Source organism: Bos mutus, chromosome 9 (assembly GCF_027580195.1).
Source record: "Bos mutus isolate GX-2022 chromosome 9, NWIPB_WYAK_1.1, whole genome shotgun sequence".
NCBI lineage: Eukaryota > Metazoa > Chordata > Mammalia > Artiodactyla > Bovidae > Bos > Bos mutus.
Genome location: NC_091625.1, coordinates 22,071,744 through 22,090,923, shown reverse-complemented (window position 1 = coordinate 22,090,923; position 19,180 = coordinate 22,071,744). Strand labels below are relative to the sequence as shown.

The following is a 19,180-nucleotide window of genomic DNA, read 5'->3' as shown; positions in this document are numbered from 1 at the left end:
GTAAAATTGTGGGAAATCAGACATCAGACACTGTTTCAAATTATGGCATGATCAGTGGAAAGAATAATAGAATTCATTTAAAGAAGTCTGCATAAGACATTTTATAAGTGACCACTATGCATGATTAATAAACATGCAAATATAAGATATCTTGTAAGTAAGCATTGCTACCTACACTTATTCTTAAGGAGATGGTATAAAATAGCTATGAAAGAAAGAATTTTTTTTAGGGTGTACATTATTTATTACATCTAGAAGTTTGCAAATTACCACTAAGGTGAATCTGACGTCTTGTGGTTTTTACACAGATGATGGTGAAGTTTTTGTATTTAGAGACATGAATTACTTACAAAAGACATTCATCAGATTTTTTTGGCAGAGTATTTGCCAGCAGTGTTCCCCGTGACTAATAATACAAAGTACTTTATAGCATAGTTGTGTTGTTTGCCAGTAGAAACTTTCAGGTATGTGTACTTTGGGGAGGAGAAGAGAGTTGGTAAGGAAATGGGGTGTGGTTCTTTGTGTTTAATTTTTTAACGTTCTGCCCATGTATGTCCTTTGAAGAAAATTTTGTGATAAAGTCAAAGTCAGGTAAGTTCCTTTTGAAGAAATATCTTTAACGTGAATGCCTTGGTAGGTCATATTTCTGATAAATCTGTAAAGAAAATCTCTTTCTTATGATTAAAGGACTTTGCATAGGGTGAATGATTTTCTGTGAACATAGTAGTACAGTGATTAAGCCTGGTAATCAGGAGTCAGCCTTGCCTGAACTTTAAAATGTGGATCTATTGCCTAGCAGTGTGAATTCAGATTAAGTCTTTAATCTGACTTTCCAGTCTTTCTCTGTCAGAACAATTTTTTTAAAATTTTATTTTATTTTTAAACTTTACATAATTGTATTAGTTTTGCCAAATATCAAAATGAATCCATCACAGGTATACATGTGCTCCCCATCCTGAACCCTCCTCCCTCCCCATACCATCCCTCTGGGTCGTCCCAGTGCACTAGCCCCAAGCATCCAGTATCGTGCATTGAACCTGGACTGGCATCTCGTTTCATACATGATATTTTACATGTTTCAATGCCATTGTCCCAAATCTTCCCACCCTCTCCCTCTCCCACAGAGTCCATAAGATCAGAACAATTTTTTAATCTTTCTCTGTTTTCTTGTTCATAAATAGACTAAAAACAGGACCTATTTCACAGGGGTGTTGTGAAGAGTAAACAGAGTTAATGAAACACATTTAGAACAGCACCTTAAGCATTATATAAGTATTAACCATTAGTGTATAAATAAAATGTAATTTTATTTGTAATATTTTCACATGATTGATTTCTTTAGCATGTATTGAGTTATTGGTGAGTTTTTTCCTTAGAAAAACCTTATGTGAGGCAGTCCTATTTAATTATTGAGCAGATAGAAATTTGATAGAAGGTTTCAGCTGATTTTGTTATGAATAGATGCTTATTAGCTCATACCAACAAAACTAAGTGTGAATCATCATTTTCCTTCCATCTTTGGCACTTTATAAGGAGTATTATTTTGATTCTTATTGAAGCCGGTGATAGACTAGATGGCCAAGCATGAGTTTTGTGATCATTAAGAACTGGGTTTGGATCCCAGTTCTGCTTATCTCTGGTGATTTGAGGGTCATTCAAATGCCTCAGCTTTGGTTGTGCTCTTTTAAATTTAGGTTGTGATGAAAATACTTAAAGGATTATTGTTGTAAAGATTAAATGAAATGATGCATATAAAAGTGTTTTGGTGGTTAGGCCAGAATCAGATATATATTAATTATTCACATAAGAACGTTTCATGCAAAGATGGGCATAATAAAGGACAGATAATGGTATGGGCCTAAGAGAAGCAGAAGATATAAGAAGAGGTGGTAAGAATACACAGAGGAACTATAGAAAAAAGATCTTCATGACCCAGATAACCACGATGCTGTGATCACTCACCAAGAGCCAGACATCCTGGAATGTGAAGTCAAGTGGGCCTTAGGAAGCATCGCTATGAACAAAGCTAGTGGAGGTGATGGAATTCCAGTTCAGCTATTTCAAATCCTAAAAGATGATGCTGTGAAAGTGCTGCACTCAATATGCCAGCAAATTTGGAAATTTCAGCAGTGGCTACAGTACTGGAAAAGTTCAGTTTTCATTCCAATCCCAAAGAAAGGCAATGCCAAAGAATGTTCAAACTACCACATAATTGCAGTCATTTCACATGCTAGCAAAGTAATGGTCAAAATTCTTCAAGCCAGGCTTCAAAAGTACGTGAACCATGAACTTCCAGATGTTCAAGATGGATTTAGAAAAGGCAGAGGAACCAGATACCAAATTGCCAACATCCGTTGGATCATTGAAAAAGCAAGAGAGTTCCAGAAAAACATCTACTTCTGCTTTATTGACCATGCCAAAGCCTTTGTGTAGATCACGACAAACTGGAAAATTCTGAAAGAGATGGAAATACCAGACCACCTTACCCACCTCCTGAGAAATCTGTATGCAGGTCAAGAAGCAACAGTTAGAACCGGACATGGAACAACAGACTGGTTCCAGATTGGGAAAGGAGTATGTCAAGGCTGTATATTGTCACCCTGTTTATTTAACTTATATGCAGAGTACATCATGCGAAATGCCAGGCTAGATGAAGCACAAGCTGTAATCAAGATTGCCGGGAGAAATGTCAATAACCTCAGATATGCAGATGACACCACCCTTATGGCAGAAAGTGAAGAGGAATGGAAGAGCCTCTTGAAAGTGAAAGAGGAGAGCGAAAAAGCTGGCTTAAAACTCAACATTCAGAAAACTAAAATCATGGCATCTGGTCCCATCACTTCATGGGGAAACAGTGGAAACAGAGACTTTATTTTCTTGGGCTCCAAAATCACTGCAGATGGTGACTGCAGCCATGAAATTAAAAGATGCTTGCTCCTTGGAAAAAAAGCTATGACCAACCTAGACAGCATATTAAAAGCAGAGACATTACTTTGCCGACTAAGATCTGTCTAGTCAGAGCTATGTTTTTTCCAGTGGTCATGTATGGATGTGAGAGTGAGAGTTCATAAAGAAAGCTGAGTGCTGAAGAATTGATGCTTTTGAAGTGTGGTGTTGGAGAAGACTCTTGAGTCCCTTGGACTGCAAGGAGATCCAGCCAGTCCATCCTAAAGGAAATCAGTCTTGAATATTTATTGGAAAGACTGATGCTGAAGCTGAAACTCCAATACTTTGGCCACCTGATTCAAAGAACTGACTCATTTGAAAATACCCTGATGCTGGGAAGGATTGAAGGCAGGAGGAGAAGGGGATGACAGAGGATGAGATGGTTGGATGATATCACTGACTCAATAAACATGAGTTTGAGTAAGCTCCGGGAGTTGGTGATGGACAGGGAAGCCTGGTGTGCTACAGTCCATGGGGTCGCAAAGAGTTGGACATGCCTGAGCGACTAAACTGAATCCCTGAATTCAGATAAGATAATAGATTTTAGAAGGCTTTGCTGATCTTTTATGGGGAACCCCAAATAGTTTATGAATTTAGTCTGGTGTGGATTTTATGGTTTCTTCAAAGTATGAATTTAGTTTTGGGAGGAATTAACTGGTTAGCATTTGTATTCACTTTGTTTTCTGAGGAAATAAAATAGATGAAATTAATATCCGACTCAAATTTTTTATATTGTTATTTATAATATTGACTCAAGGATTTCTGAAAATGATGTTCAGGATTAATAGCAAAAAAGTTACATTTCTGGATTAATTTTTCTAAATCAGACTTTAGGAAGGAAGGATATTATGCCTGTTAATTGACTATATTTCTTCATATCAGAATTTGTGTTCTCATTGTCTTGTTTTCTTTAAGCAAATTTTGTTAAATGCTGTGAAAACTGTGGATAGTAACGTACTTACATAGCATTTCTGTGTATCAGGTACTGTTAAATATTTTACCATAAATTAACATTCAATCCACATAGCAACCTTTATAAGGAGGGAGATGGTAGTAGTATCTCCATGTCTTTGACTAAAGTTACAAACATTTTTTGTTTTGATGTAGATGTTTCCTTAGTTTAGCTTTTGTGATTAAGTGTCTCTTTGTATGTGGGTAAGGTACAGGGCAAGGTTTTTGTTTATTTCCCCATGCAGATATCTAGTTGTTCCAGCAGAACTTATTGAAAAGATCGTCCTTGCTGTATTTTATTACTTGGCAGTTTTGGTGGAACTCAGTTGACCATGTATGTGTGGGTCTAGTTCTGGACTCTACTCAGTTCCATGTGACTTACATACACGTGTTTATGCCCATATAGACTGACTTGTTGATGATAACTTTTTATAAATATTAAAATCAGATAGTGCAGTTTCTCTGATTTTGTTCTTTTTATTCAGAATTATTTTTTTCTATTTTTAATTTTGACCACATTTATATAAATCTTAGATTTGGCTTGTCCAAAGAAAAAAAGTTCTTTGTCAGATGTATGTTTTACAGATATTTTTTATTTTCTTAATGATATCTTCTAATGAGCAGAAGTTTTTGATTTGGTTAAGTCTAATTTATCATTCCTTGATTTGATGGTTATTGCTGCTTATGTCCAAAGAAACCTTTGCTTGCCACCAAGTTACAAAGATAATCTGTTTTCTTTTGGGGCATTTAGCTTTTATGTTAAGTCTGTAATTCAATTTTCTTCCAGGACATTTAGCTTTTACATTAGGTCTGTAATTCATCTTGAAATAATTTGGGGGGTATGGTGTGAAATAAAGGTCTTTTTATTTTCTTCTATAAAAAACACTTTTCCCACTTGTTTGCTTTGGCAATTCCATTATTGAAAGTAAAGTAAATATCACATGGGGTCTGTTACTGAGTTCTCTAATCTGTTCCATTGATCTGTTAATAATTATGTCAATACCACACTGTCTTGATTACAGTAACTTGTTTTATCTTCTTCCAGTTTTGTATTTCTTTTTTAAGACAGCATTGGCTAATCTAGGTTTTTGTATTCTCATATAAATTTTAGAATCAATTTGTTAGTTTCTACAATAAAAAGCTGGTGGGATTAATTCAGTTTTTTAGATGCAGGTCTATACAAATTTTCTATTTTATTTTTTGTTATCTTTGATAAGGTATGTCCATTTCTTATAAATTGTCAAATTTATTTGCATAGTTATTTATAATATTTCTTTATTGTCCTTTGAAATTGTTATCTTGTATTATCTATTGCTTTGTAACCAATTGCCTTAAACAGTAGCTTAAAACAACCAGTGTTTATGGTCCTTTGGGTCAGGAATCCATTATGGCTTAGCTTGGTTAATGCTTTTTTTAATGTAATTAAGTGGGGGGACCCCCCCCCATCACATTAAAGATGTCTCTCTTTTGACTTTCATTTCTGGTAAATAACCAGGTGTTTTCATACTGTGTTGGATTTCTGCAGCTGCTTTTAAGATTTCTTTTTTGATCTCTGGTTTTTAGCAGTTTGCCCACTGTGTGTATAAGTATGTTCTTTTTTACGTTTTTCTTCTTTGGGGTTGGCTAAAATTCTTGAGTCTGTCACATTATGGATTTCACCAGATTTGGAGATGGCCAAATTAAATATTAAATATCCAAATATTCTTTGGATATTTTTATCTGCCCTATCTCCTTTTCTTCTGGGTGTCCAATTACATTTAATATTACCGTAAGTCACCATGGCTGATTTAAATCAATAAAACTTTTTTAATCAGAAGAAAAGATTGAAAACATTTATCTTCAAGTTTAGACTTTTCCAGGCTTGCTGTTTCACCCCTCCAGTGAATTTTGTTGTTGAATATTAAAGTCTTTGAATTTCTGTTTTCTTCTTTTTCATAGACACTTTTCCTCTGCTGAGCTTACTTATTTATTCTAACCATATTTTTTGTTGTTATCTGAAGCATAGTTATAATGCTGTTTTTAAAAGCATTGCTAATTTCAATATCTGGGCTATCACCCATGTTTATCTCCATTGATTATTTTTTCTTATCACAGTTTTGATTAGTCTGTAATTGACAGCAAAAAGCCAACATCACATTGAAAACTGTAATTATATTGCTAAAATTTTTGGTATGTATTCACTTCATTGTCCCCTCACCACTTCCAGCAACAGCCTTTTAAGAAAAATGAGTATTTTTCCATGATCTTTGTTGTCTTTCTACAGGGCATCTTCTCAACATTCAGTTTCATCCAAGTCATTCCGGGATTTCTTAGTAGAAGAAAAGAAATCTGTTACTGGCCAGAGATCAGGAGATCATGTCAAAAAAGTTTGTTTTAAAGGGATTGAAAATTCCCAGTCTCCAAAAGTTGTAAGGTAATAAACATTTTCCTACCTTTAAATGTTCTTATAGTGGTTCTATGTTCTAAAATAATCTTTAAAAATTTATAAGGCAGGTTTTATACATTCTTTTTACATTCAAAATTAACATGTTTATTTTTAAGATATATTTGGATAGTTGGCTTAAACAATATATATATTTAAAGTATATAATTTGAAGTTTGGCATATATATACCTTTGTGAAACCAGCATCACCAGTTCTTCAGGTCACTGACTATTAACCACCATTCACAGAAGTTTCTCCATGCCCCTTTACAGTCCTTCCCCATCCTGTCTTGCAGCTCTAATCTGAATTCTGTCATTACGGATTAACTTTTATATTCTGTTGTTTTATTATATCAGTGGAATCATTCAGCACACGCTTTAAAAAAAATCTCTTTCACTTAGCATACATTTTGAGATGCATCCAAGGTTTTTTGAGCCTGTTTAGGTATTTCCATCTTTTTCTGTAGCTGTTTGTGATACTGGTTGTCAAAGTCCAATGTATTTTGAAAAGATGTTTCATATTATAAATGCCTACATGAAAACGTAGATTAAAAGTGGTATTTTTAAAAAGTTTCCCCACCATGATTAAATTCTCTTTTAATTATTGTTCAAAAGAGAACAAACATTCTTGGGGCATTAGATAGGACAGTGTTGGTAGGAAAAACTGTTTCAAGTAGGTTGACTAAATGGAGTTTTCTTTTTTCCCTTATTTCTGCTAATATGACATCTCCTATATATTATACTCCCTAGAATGTTTTAGACAAAATAAAAATGTAATTAAAAATATTAGTTGTGACCAGATTAATAATTTTGTTTTTCATAATGATTAAGCAGTTTTTCACTGTCAGATTCCCCTCCCACCCCAATTCCTTTTTAAAAATCAGATCTTTCATCCAATTATAACATATCAAACAGGTAATATAAACTTCCCTGACCCGAGCGAAGAGGGGTCTAGAACCATACTACTTTACTGTCACCTTACCTGTCCTGTGAGCAGCTCCTGAGGAATGTCAGAGTCTTCTAACAACACTGGAAAGTGCAGGTTTAGATGAACTGTTTAAACATAGTTTTGTTGTTTTTGTAACTGGCTTTCTTGTTACAGATATGTATATTTATGACTAGTTTTTGAGCCTTTTACTTATAGTACAGAAAATCAGATTAGAAAGGATCTAAAGAAGTCATGATCTGTCTCTAACTTTTCAAGTACTTTTGGCAGTGTAATGTTATTTTAAAACAAAAATCTTAAATCGAACTCTAATGTGTAAAACAGATGCACCTTTTTATATTATGTTTACCTATGATTAAGGGAGAATATTAAAGCTATTGTGATAGGCTTATAAATACAAATTGGGTGCAGTGTAAGATGTCTTAATATTAACAAATATTAGCTGATGTGTATCAGACATTATAGTAGATACTGCAGTTACAATGGTGAACAAAATTAACATAGCCCCTGCTCATACAGAAGAGACCAACCTTACACAAAAGTGACAACACATTATGAAGAGGAAGTTTATCAGCCTCGATATTCAATTTATGTCTCATATTTTAATTGTATAGTATTTATTTTCACTGTTGTCCGGTTCCTAAATCATGTCTGATTCTTGCGACCCCATGGCCTGTATGTAGTCTGCCAGGGAAGAATACTGGAGTGGATTGCCACGCTCTCCTCCAGAGGGTCTTCCCGACCCACGGATTGAACCCACATCTCCTGCATTGGCAACCGGATTCTTTACCACTGAACCACTAGGGAAGCCCATTTATTTCAATTAGGATCTTCTAATAAGTCATTATGGGCTTCCCTGGTGGCTCAGCAGTAAAGAATCTGCCTGCTAATGCAGGAGACATGAGAGACACGGGTTCGATTTATACCTGTAGTTGTATCTTAACCCAGTTCCACTAATGAAGGCTTAAATTATTAACTGTCTTTCTTTTTCTTATGGATCAGTGTTTTCCTTTTAAGTAGATTCTTCCCATTTGGTTTTGAATATGCACAGGTGTCTCACATGTGGAGTGGCGGGGGGGTGGGGGGTGGCGAGGGAAGTCAAATCCCTCACTCAGCCTCCTCACTTTCTTCTAGAATTGTCCTGTTGTTCCCAATTCCCTGCTTCCTTCACAGCCAGATTTCTCAAAAGAGCTGTCATCGCCCACTTCTTTTTATTCTGGCTTCCAGTCCCACAACTAAACTGAAACAGTTCAGGATAAATTCAGAAGTAGCCTCCATATTGCCAACACCATGGGTTTTTTATATGACTCATCATACTTGAAGTTCACTTATAGGTTATCTTTTCATTTCACTTATGTTCTGTGTTGTTTCATGAGTTTCACTGTTCAATTATCAGCTATACATGAAAGACTGAAATTGCCTGTCCACATCTGGCATCTGAGCTTCAGACTTAGGTCTCCATCTGCCTTGTTTGATATTGCCATCCTATTTGAATGTTCAGAAATACCTTAAACTTTTATGTCCCAAACCAAATTGAAGATTTTCCTCATAGCCTTCTCATAAAAGCAAAAATACAGCCAAAACACAAACCCAGCCTATTCTTGATTTCCTCAGTAAATGTCATTCACAAGTTTTACATGACCATCGTCCTCAGCTATATCCAGTCTGTCAGGACATGCCAGTTATATCTCTTTAGTATTATATCCATTTGTGTATTAAACTATCTCCACTGCCACTACCCTTATTTAGACTACTTTAATCTTTTACCTGGGCTGTCTGAGTAAGCCTGCTAACAAGTCTTGCCATAGCCTTTTATCCTTCTCTATAGCATATTTGGCTAGTGTTTGTGTATTTTTAAATGCAAATCTTACCTTGCAGGATAAAAGCTAGAATTCTTATATGGCCTTCAAGGCTTGATACAGTCTAGCTCCTGTCAACCTCTTTAGCTTTTAACATGATCTCTGTATTTTAGCCTTGACCTTGTAGTTTCTCAAATGCCAGTTACTTCTTCCCACTTAACTGCCTTTTGACTTGTTGACTTGCTTCTTGCAGTCTCTGTTCAGTCAAATTCTTTGAAGAAGCCTGACTTCTTTTACTGGGTCAGTTTCCTGTTATATGCCTTCATGGCTCTTGTCACTTATCACATTTACCACAGTTTGAGTAGTACCCCCTTGTCTGTGGTTTTCTTTACATGGTTTTGGTTACCTGCTGTGAGCTATAGTGTGAAAATATTAAATGGAAAATTTCAGAAGTAAACAATGTTTTCAGTTTTAAATTCTGCACTGTTCTGAGTAGTGTGACGACATCTCTCCCCATCCTGACCGTTTCCGCTGATCCATTTTATCTGGACAGGAACCGTCCCTTTGTCCAGTGTACCCTGCCCGCCAGCCATTCAGTAGCTGTCTCAGTTATCAGATCAGTTGTTGGGGTTTCAGGATGCTTATGTCCAAGGAATCTTTATTTTACTTAATACCAGCCCCAAAGCACAGGAGTAGTGATGTTGACAATTCAAATATGCCAAAGAGAAGCCATTTAAATGAAAGCTTCAAGTGGGGGGGTGGGAAAGTGGAAAGTTCTCAACCTAATAAGGAGAGGGGGAAAAAATAATTGTATCTTTAGGGTGCTAAGATTATGTTATAAATGAGTCTTCTACCCATGAAATTATAAAGAAGCAAAAACTCATGCTAGTTTTGCTATCATACTTTAGAACATAGAAGTAAAAGGCATTATGTTCCTGTAAGATATTTTGAAAGAGCCATAGACCACATTCACATAACTTCTATTACACTATATTGTTATATAATTGTTCTCTTATGGTTGTAAGTTTCTTACTGTGCCTAATTCAGGAATTAAACTTTACCATAGGTATGTATATATAGGGAAAAAACATAGTGTGCACAGGCTCAGTACCATCCGCAGTTTCAGGCATCCACTCTAGGGGACTAGGAATGTATTCCTGTGGATAACATGAGAACTGTTGTAAACTTACTGTTGGGGTGATTCTTTGTTTACTGTTTTTGAATCGTTGTTTAGTCGCTAATTCGTGTCTGACTCTTTTGTGACCCCATGGATTGTAGCCCACCAGGCTCCTGTGTCCATGGGATTTCCCAGGCAAGAATATTGGAGTGGGTTGCCATTTCCTTCTCTAGGGGATCTTCCTGACCCAGGGATCAAACTGTCTCTTATGTCTCCTGTATTGGCAGGCAGATTCTTTACCACTGAGCCACCAGGGAAGCCCAGTGTTTTCAAATACTAGTCTTTTAATGTCTGTGTTCAGCTGTATGTTTAGTGGGAGCAAGGAAGATTGACCTTTGCTTATCACTGATTAGAATGTTTCCTAGTGTGTAGTAGGTGTTCAGTGAGCATCTGGTGAATGAGGGCAAGAATAAATGAAACAAAATTGCTCTTATTTCAAGTAGCATTTGTTTTTAATGTAATGAGCTGTATTGTTTGCCTTGGATGTATAAATGTCAAGGTGTGAATGTTAAGATTGTTTTGTAACATTTTTACATTTTAAGTATTGAATGTATTTTTTAAATTTTCTAATTTTCTCTATCTTTTAAAATATTAAGGATGTGTGGTTTCATAGTTGATCGCTAGGGTGTGCTATAACACCAGGCTATTAATTGTGAAAAGTGGTTTGTGATGTTATAGTGCTTTAGACATTTTAGTTACAGGAGTGTATGATATAGTATCTTGCTATCCATAGCTTGGGTGTTTGGCAAGTGGAAGTTAATGTTTTAAATAGTTTTTTGTCTTCTGGTCACTGAGAAAGAAAACAGCTTTGATTTCATTTTTAATTTCATCATAGAAAATATGTTACTATAAGAGAGTGGTATTTAAGGAAATGATAAAATATAATAAAGTAGAATATTTATTAATTCAACAGATTATGGGACACTTGATATACATATTCTGCTGGCATCTCTGGGTGTATATATAAAAGTATAATACACAGACCCTGGGTGTATATATAAAAGTATAATACACAGACCCAGCCTGAAATATGTTTGAAATCTGGTTGGTAAATCTAAATACGCATACATGGAAGTTAACTGACAGAACAAAAATACAGTGTAATATAACAGTGTTAAAGAAGTCACACAGCAGTATATGACTATGTGCTGTATGAGTGGTTCAGAGAAGGGAAAACGACCATGGGCTAGAGCTGTCCAGAAAAACTTCATTGAAGAGGAAAAGTTTGAGCGTTAGTTCATAAACACTTTTCCTATTCAATCTCAAATATTTTGATCATTATATTTATGGCTATATATTTAAATGATTATTTATATTAACGTAACATAATGATCAAATGGCCATATATTTATGGGATTTTTAAGAGAGGAGAAAGGGCAGTATAAACAGAGGAAATAGTGGGAATTAGAGCAGGAAGCCAGGAATACTTTAGGGACTCAGTGGCAGGGATGCAGGGCTCATCTCAGGACGTTCCACAAAAAATACATTCTTGTCTTCATTCTTGTCTTAATTGTAGAAAATGTGATCATTCCCCAGCCCCAGGCTAGGGAGCTAATAAAAGAATGGCAAAGTTACTTACTGACGTGAAAAGAGAGGTTTATGCACTTTGTGTTTGTTTATTGTTACTTCCGTGTTCTTTTTCATTTTAATGTGTTTTCCTTCATTTTCCTTTCACTTATAAATATCCCCTTACGTGCTTCTAGGCAGAAAATATGATCTTGCATTTCTAATTAGTAAGGAAAACTACATGTGAGATAAAATTATATCAGCTCTAATTTTATATAAAATCTCTGTAATTGCAGTAATACAAAATTATTTTTAATAATTGTCAACCATGTGAGCAAAAAGTAAGTTTTTCTCTTGAAGTCTAAATTTGGCAAGATTAATGTTCTTCACTTTGAACAAAAATCTTTGAAAGGTTTTAGCCAGCCCTTTTATGTTGCTTTTATTTCCAGAAGGCTAAATTTTATAAGATTATCTGTTGGGATGTCTGTTTCTATGCTGCAAATACCTGAGGCTTAATAATGCTGTTATTTATTATTGGAAAGCTTATACTCATTTTGTATTTGTTTAGTCATAGCTCTATTTAGCAGTTTTACTTCATTCTAAGATGAAATTTTGATAAAGATGTTTGAGTAAATTTATAATTAATGATGTTATCCATTGGAAAATCATTAATGAAAACAATTCTAACATCGTATGAAACAGATATGAGTTGGGTATAATTCTTACAGCAGTCCTCTGTGAACCTTTCTGAAATGAGAACAGTAATGCCTATCATATGGATTTGTTACAAGGATTATATCAGGTAATTCATGATAGTACTTTATAAATTATATAATGTGAAGTAAGTTCTGATTGCTTGGCTTTAACAAGACCTATACAAGATACTTTAGTCCTTATATTCAGTTCTGTTTGCAGAGAGAAAAGGTGATATTTGAACCAATCCTTGAAGAATTAGAAGATCCTTGTAATGGACTGTGCTACAGTGTATGGAAAATACTTTGTATTTTGAGTGAAAAAAGCCTGGATTTGAGTTCTGTCTTTACCATTTACCCAGCTTGCTAATCAAATTATTGAATATTCTTTGAGTATTTTTAATAGTTTCCTAATCAATATAATAGGAACAATAGGTGCGTTCTTCAGAGTATTAGAAAGATTAAATGAGATAATGTGTACGAAAATAGACTCAGTAAATTTGTGTGCCCACACACACATCAGGTTTAAACATTTTAATTCTTAGTGCATTTGTACTCTGACCCTTCTGTTTCATTTTAACTTTATTTCCCTCTTAAACTCTTAACCCAGTCATTCAGTTCATTGAAGAGACCAACCTACCTTTACTTAAGCCAACAGTCTTGAAGTGTTCCCGGTATTTGTATGACCAAGCCCCTTCTCGGTGCCACTCTCCTCAGCTTTAACGTCATTTCCTCAGTGAAGCCAGTAGTGTATATACCCTTTTCCATATTATGTAATTTCTCCTGTGAATTCATAGTACTTGGTACATATTGATGTAAATATCAATTATCTAGTCTCACATTTCTTTATCATTATTTAAATACCTTTAAAAAAATCTTTTACCAGAGTGAAGAGAACTAGGTTTTAACCTGATTTTCAGTACGGTAGTCTGATATATACCCAATAAATGTGCATAAATGAATCAGAAAGTCAGTATTTTAGGCCCCATTTATTCTTGCTCTATTTGACTTTCTGTTGTAAAGCCCATCTAGACCTACATTTGATTATTGTTGAAAGAGGGCAATTGATTAATCTAAGTAATTTCTATGTATCTTTCTAAGCATAAAATTCCACAACTAGGGCTCTCTCATCGTTTCTTCGTTCATTTTTCTCCTTACAGGAATGCTTCTCACCTCCCTCATTCTATACCCTTTTTATTGTCTTCTCTGTGAGGCCTTCTCAGATGACCAAATCTATTTGGTTGTTTAGTCTTTACAGTCAGTAGATCTTTAAGTTTGTTTTCTTAAATTCTTTTCTGTTATGTCATTTTACATCTTGGTTCCTCATCTAGTTTGTGAGTTCTTAGTGTGTTTTAAATTTCTGTTCTATCAGCCACATGTGAATCAGTGAAGTTAGAACACACCCTCTCACCATATACAAAAATACACAAAAATAAACTCAAAATGACTTAAAGACTTGAACATAAGACATTATACCATAAAACTCCTAGAAGAGAACTTAGGCAAGACATTCTCTGACATAAACATACCAATGTTTTCTTAGGTCAGTCTCCCAAAGCAGTAGAAATAAAAACAAAAATAAACCTTGTGCACAGCAAAGAAAACCATAAACAAAATGAAAAGATCACCTATGAAATGGGAGAAAATATTTGCAAACTATGTAACTGACAAGGGCTTAATTTCCAAAATATATAAAAAACTCATAAAACTCAACAAGATAAAAATGGGCAAGATATACAGATGGCCAGTAGGCACACAAAAGGATGCTCAATACTGCTAATTATTAGAGAAATACAAATAAAAACTGTAATGAGGTGCCACATCATACCAGCCAGAATGGCCTTCATTAAAAAGTCTACAAATAACAAATGCTGGAGAGGGTGTGGAATAAAGGAAATCCTCCTACACTTTTGGTGGGAATATAAATTGGTGTGGCCACTGTATTGAGATTGCTCAGCAAACTGAAAGTAGAATTACCACAGCAATCCCACTCCTGGGCACATATCTGAACAAAACTGTAATTCAAAAAAATACATGCCACCCCTCTGCTCCTAGCAGCACTCTGCACAATAGCCGAGACATGGAAGCAACCTAAATGTCCATCTACAGAGGAAAGGGTAAAGAAGATGAGGTACGTAGATGCAACCGAATTCTACTCACCATAAAAAAGAAGGAAATAATACCATTTGCGGTAACATGGATGGACCTAGAGATTATCATAAAGTAAATCAGACAGAGGAGAAATACCATGGTATCACTTAAGTGGAATCTAAACTATTACAGAAACGAACCTATCCATGAAATAGAAACAGACTCTCAGACAGAAGACAACAAACTTGTGGTTCCCAAGGAGAAAGGGGATGGGGGAAGGATGGTGTGGGAGGTTGGGGTTAGCAAATGTAAGCTATCACGTGTGAAATGGATAAACAAGGGCCTGCTGTATAGCACAGAAAACTATTCAGTGTCCTCTGAAAAACCATAATGGAAACAGTGTTTTTAAAGAATGGAATGTATAGATACGTATAACTGAGTCAGTTTGCTGAACAGCAGTAAGCAGTAATTAACATTGAATGTCATCTGTACTTGAATAAAACAAATTTCTGTCGTATCTATAATCTCTGGGGTATCAAAGCATTTTCTGTATTTTTGTTGCTCACAGTATTTATACTATTATAGTCACACAAAATTTGGCTACTGACTATCGTGTTTTTATATGTTTTGAAACTTCGTGCTAATCTGTCACTTTTGTTCATAAAATGTTATTAATGTAAAACATTCTTCATAGAGTTGTCTATTTTCTAATGTTTGGTTTTTTATAATAAATTGGCTATATGAATGTTATTAGAAAGAAACAGACCTTTTTGGGGAGTGTAGTTGATTTAGTGTTGTGTTAGTTCAGGTATACAGCAAAGTGAATCAGTTGTACATACACCCACTCTTTTAGATTCCTTTCCCATATAGGTCATTACAAAGTATTGAGTAAAGCTCCTTGTGCTGCACAGTAAGTCCTTCTTGGTTATCTCTTTTATATACAGTAGTGTAGATATCAATCCTGATCTCCCAGTTTGTCCCTCACCCACCCCATTTCCCCCCTGCTAACCATAAAGTTTGTTTTCTACATCTGCGACTCTGTTTCTGAAGAACAGACCTCATATCTTGTAAGATCTTCCCCCATGGTATTTTATACACATAATTTTATAGTTATCTAGAGATTTTTGTGGTTTTATTTACAATTTCAAAGGTAAATCTGACTTCATAAATTAATTAGTCTCGAGTCAGAGCCTTGCGATTCCTCCCCTGTATTTCTATTAATAAGCAGTTGTACTCATGTTACTAAAAGCTTTAGTCTCCAGTTTTGGCATTTGTTTTGCAGATGTTCTGCTCATGGTTCCCCAGGACGAGAAGGCAACCACATTTCAGATGTACCACTTCCGGACAGTCCCAAGTAAGGTTAATTGATCAGCTTTGGGACCTCAAAGCTAGACTTGGTTTGGCACTGGGAGAGAACACTAAGAATTGAGAATAGTATCAAATAGAAATGTATCATCTGAATACTCTCTGCTCTACAGTTTGAGTCATCTTTCAGTTATATTGCTTTGCTCTATTCCACTTTTTGGTGTCTCCAAACCTTACAGCACTGATTCAAATAAAATATCAGTTCTCCTTGTTTCTCTTTCTCACCTTGTCATTCTGTTAAGTTTAAATGCAGAAGCTTCCAGGTCCCCTTATGTTATAGGTCACAAGGAGACAATGCGACGCTGGTAAAGAGTATTTCAGCGCATATTTTATGTGCAAAAATTTGGCAAGCTGACTGAAAGCTAATTATTCCTGTTCTTTCAGTCCCTGGCTGTCTTCTTCACTGACCGCTCCTTCCGTGGTAGCACCAGTCACTTTTGCATCTATCGTAGAAGAAGAGCTACAGCAGGAAGCAGCTCTTATCAGAAGCCGAGAGAAACCCTTGGCTTTGATTCAGGTAAGTAACGTACCTTTTTGGGTTTAATTCAGGGTAAGATAACCTTTTTGGGTTTAATTCAGGGTAAGAACTAGTTACTGTATTTCATTCTTAGGTCTTAAGAAAATTGTTTGCTTTGCAGAGGTGCATGTATTTAGCACATTAAAATGTAAATGCAATGTAAAACAAAACTGAAGCATTCAGCAAATATTAATTGAAGGTATTCAGGATAATAAATTTAGAATAAAATTATGTAAAGCTAATATTTTTAGCACTGGTGATGCTTTGGACTGTTTTAGTTTTTGAAAGTGACTGGTAGAGAAGTGGCCTTACCTAGCTCTCCACCTGGCTTCTGTATCAGTCAGAGTTCATAGGTTGTAAGCCACAGACACCCAGCCAGGCTAACTTAAGGAGAACAGAACTTATTCGAGAGACACTAAGATTCCATAGACTTAGCTGAAAACCAGAGAGCCAGGCTTAGGAAACAAAGACTCGTGGTTGTCCTGAAGAGCTCAAAGAGCTAGACAACCCGTACAATAACAGGAAGTATCTCACGGGGTGAGAGACTGCAGTGAATGGATTCCATCAGCTATCTTCAGTTTCTTTTTCCTTCTGCTCAAGATTAAAGTCAAGGAAAGATGGGTATCTGATTATTCTAGCTCAGGCGTCAGCCCTTCTCCTTGCAGGATACCTATTGTGCTGTATTGCAGGCATAGAAAGTGGTAATTCAAAGAGTAAAGCAAGTTTTCTTCCCTTCCTCCTTTCAGATTGAGGAGCGTGCAATACAGGATTTGTTGGTTTTCTATGAAGCATTTGGAAACCCTGATGAGTTTGTCATTGTTGAAAGGACACCACAGGGACCACTGGCAGTACCTATGTGGAATAAGCATGGCTGCTAGTTCACCGTGGAGTTGAGATACAAGTTTCATAAATCGTGATTGTTACAAGTAAATGCTGTGGAAAAAGAGTTCATACAAATTTGGTAACCGATCATTCTGGATAGGATATGAAAGGATATAATTTCTTTACTGAATTTTAAGTATATAATGTTCGTATGATTAAAAAAGAAATTCTTCAGAATTGTGATTTTAGTAACTTTTATGTAAAAATGTGTGAGGAAAAACTTATTAGCTTAAGTTTAAGTAGAACTATTTCTTCTGAATAGTCTTAAAAGGAAAACGTGAGTGATTGAAGTGTAAAATGTAAGAGTGATGGATTAAAAATAATTAAAAATTCATTTGGGATGAATAATTTAGAAGAGTTTTGCCAAATACCTTTTTTTTTTTTTAGTGTGACATTGATGAGCTTCAAGTAGGAGCATCAGCCATTACTTCTGATCTGTTAATGGTCAAAATTTTGTGTTTGCTATAGTAGTTTTATGTCTCCATTCTTGTGTCTTTTTTCATCAGGCTTTGGGTGTTAGCCTGATTTTTAAAGCTTGAGCTTTTTGAATGCCATATTATTTCAGTTTGAACAGAACATTCTCCATTTTACATTAATCTGTGGAGTACTGTAGAAAGGAAATAAAACTATTCTGAGCAGCTTAGTCTAAGATAAAATTAGGAGTCATTGTGGGGATTGTTTTTGATAGGGAGAGGAGACCTTATAAAAAGCCTAATTGTGAAAGAATCAGTTCCTAAAGGTGTTAAAATTTTCTAAAATAAATGCTTAATTATACATACAAGAATTGAATAGTGTGGAAAAAGTTTGGTTTATAGTTACCTTTGCACTGTTACATAATCAAATTTTCTGAGCCTGGATTATATGAACAGACAGAAACATTGTTTTCTTTACAGTATGCTGTTTGGGTTGTTTTTGAGTGGTTAAAATTTTAAAACAACAAATGTTAAATCTGCCGGCGCCTAGACAAATTGCAAAGGTTAATGTTTCTGGGAAATAATAAGCCTCGGGGAACATACAGGCAAATCACTGTTGTAATTAGATTGATGAAATATGGCTGAAATTAACAACACTTGAGCTTTTTAGCTCTGCCCAAAGCAGCAAACTTGTAAGCAAATGTGCAATAAAAAATAATCTTGATCCATTTCACTGTTGATGTGTGTTTGATATCTTGTACTCTACTGACATCTATTATAGGAGGAATTACCAGTGATTCTTCCTAATATCATGTATTGTAGCCACTAATTGAAAGGGCAGTTTTCCTGAAATGCATCTGTGAAAAGTTTTATATTATATACGTTTGAGTAAATTGAGAAAAAACAACTTTTGTAATGTGTTATTGATGTTGCTGTAAAGAGATTTTCTGAAGTAATTTTACTGCATTTGAACCTCTGATTCTTCCATGCATTGTGGCATCTTTAAAGATTGCATAAAGCGATGATTTTCCTGGTGTGCTCCATGCTGCCTGGGAAGCACCCTAAGAGCCTTTAGTGGATGGGATGTGAAGGAGGGGCAGGGGCTGACCAAGTCTGTGGAGTTTTAGGTCTTTACCAACCTCGCTGAGGGTAATTGCACTTTATGACCTGTTTTATATAGTTGCTGCTGCTGCTGCTAAGTCGCTTCAGTCGTGTGTGCGACTCTGTGTGTCCCCAGAGATGGCAGCCCACCAGGCTCTCCCATCCCTGGGATTCTCCAGGCAAGAACACTGGAGTGGGTTGCCATTTCCTTCTCCATTTCTATAGTAGAGTAGTATATAAAACTTCATTTGGCGGGAGTGGAAAGAGTTCTTTTGCTATTGAAATGAAAGGTAAGCACTGCTATAAACTGATTCGTAAATGATTGCATGAAAGCAACCTGATACATTGTGACCAAAAAGCCAAGGGAAGTA

The 19,180-nt window shown here is 35.5% G+C and overlaps 1 protein-coding gene across 1 annotated transcript in view; it reads left to right on the top strand.

Annotated features, from left to right (window-relative positions):
* The window catches only part of IBTK (inhibitor of Bruton tyrosine kinase), a 94,304-nt gene extending 75,868 nt beyond the window's left edge, over positions 1-18,436 (top strand). The window contains 4 exon segments of the mRNA XM_070376240.1: positions 6,161-6,310; positions 15,814-15,885; positions 16,281-16,413; positions 17,160-18,436. Coding sequence (XP_070232341.1) covers positions 6,161-6,310; positions 15,814-15,885; positions 16,281-16,413; positions 17,160-17,291 — 487 coding nt within the window. The 3' untranslated portion in view covers positions 17,292-18,436.
* The last annotated feature ends 744 nt before the right edge of the window (positions 18,437-19,180 follow it).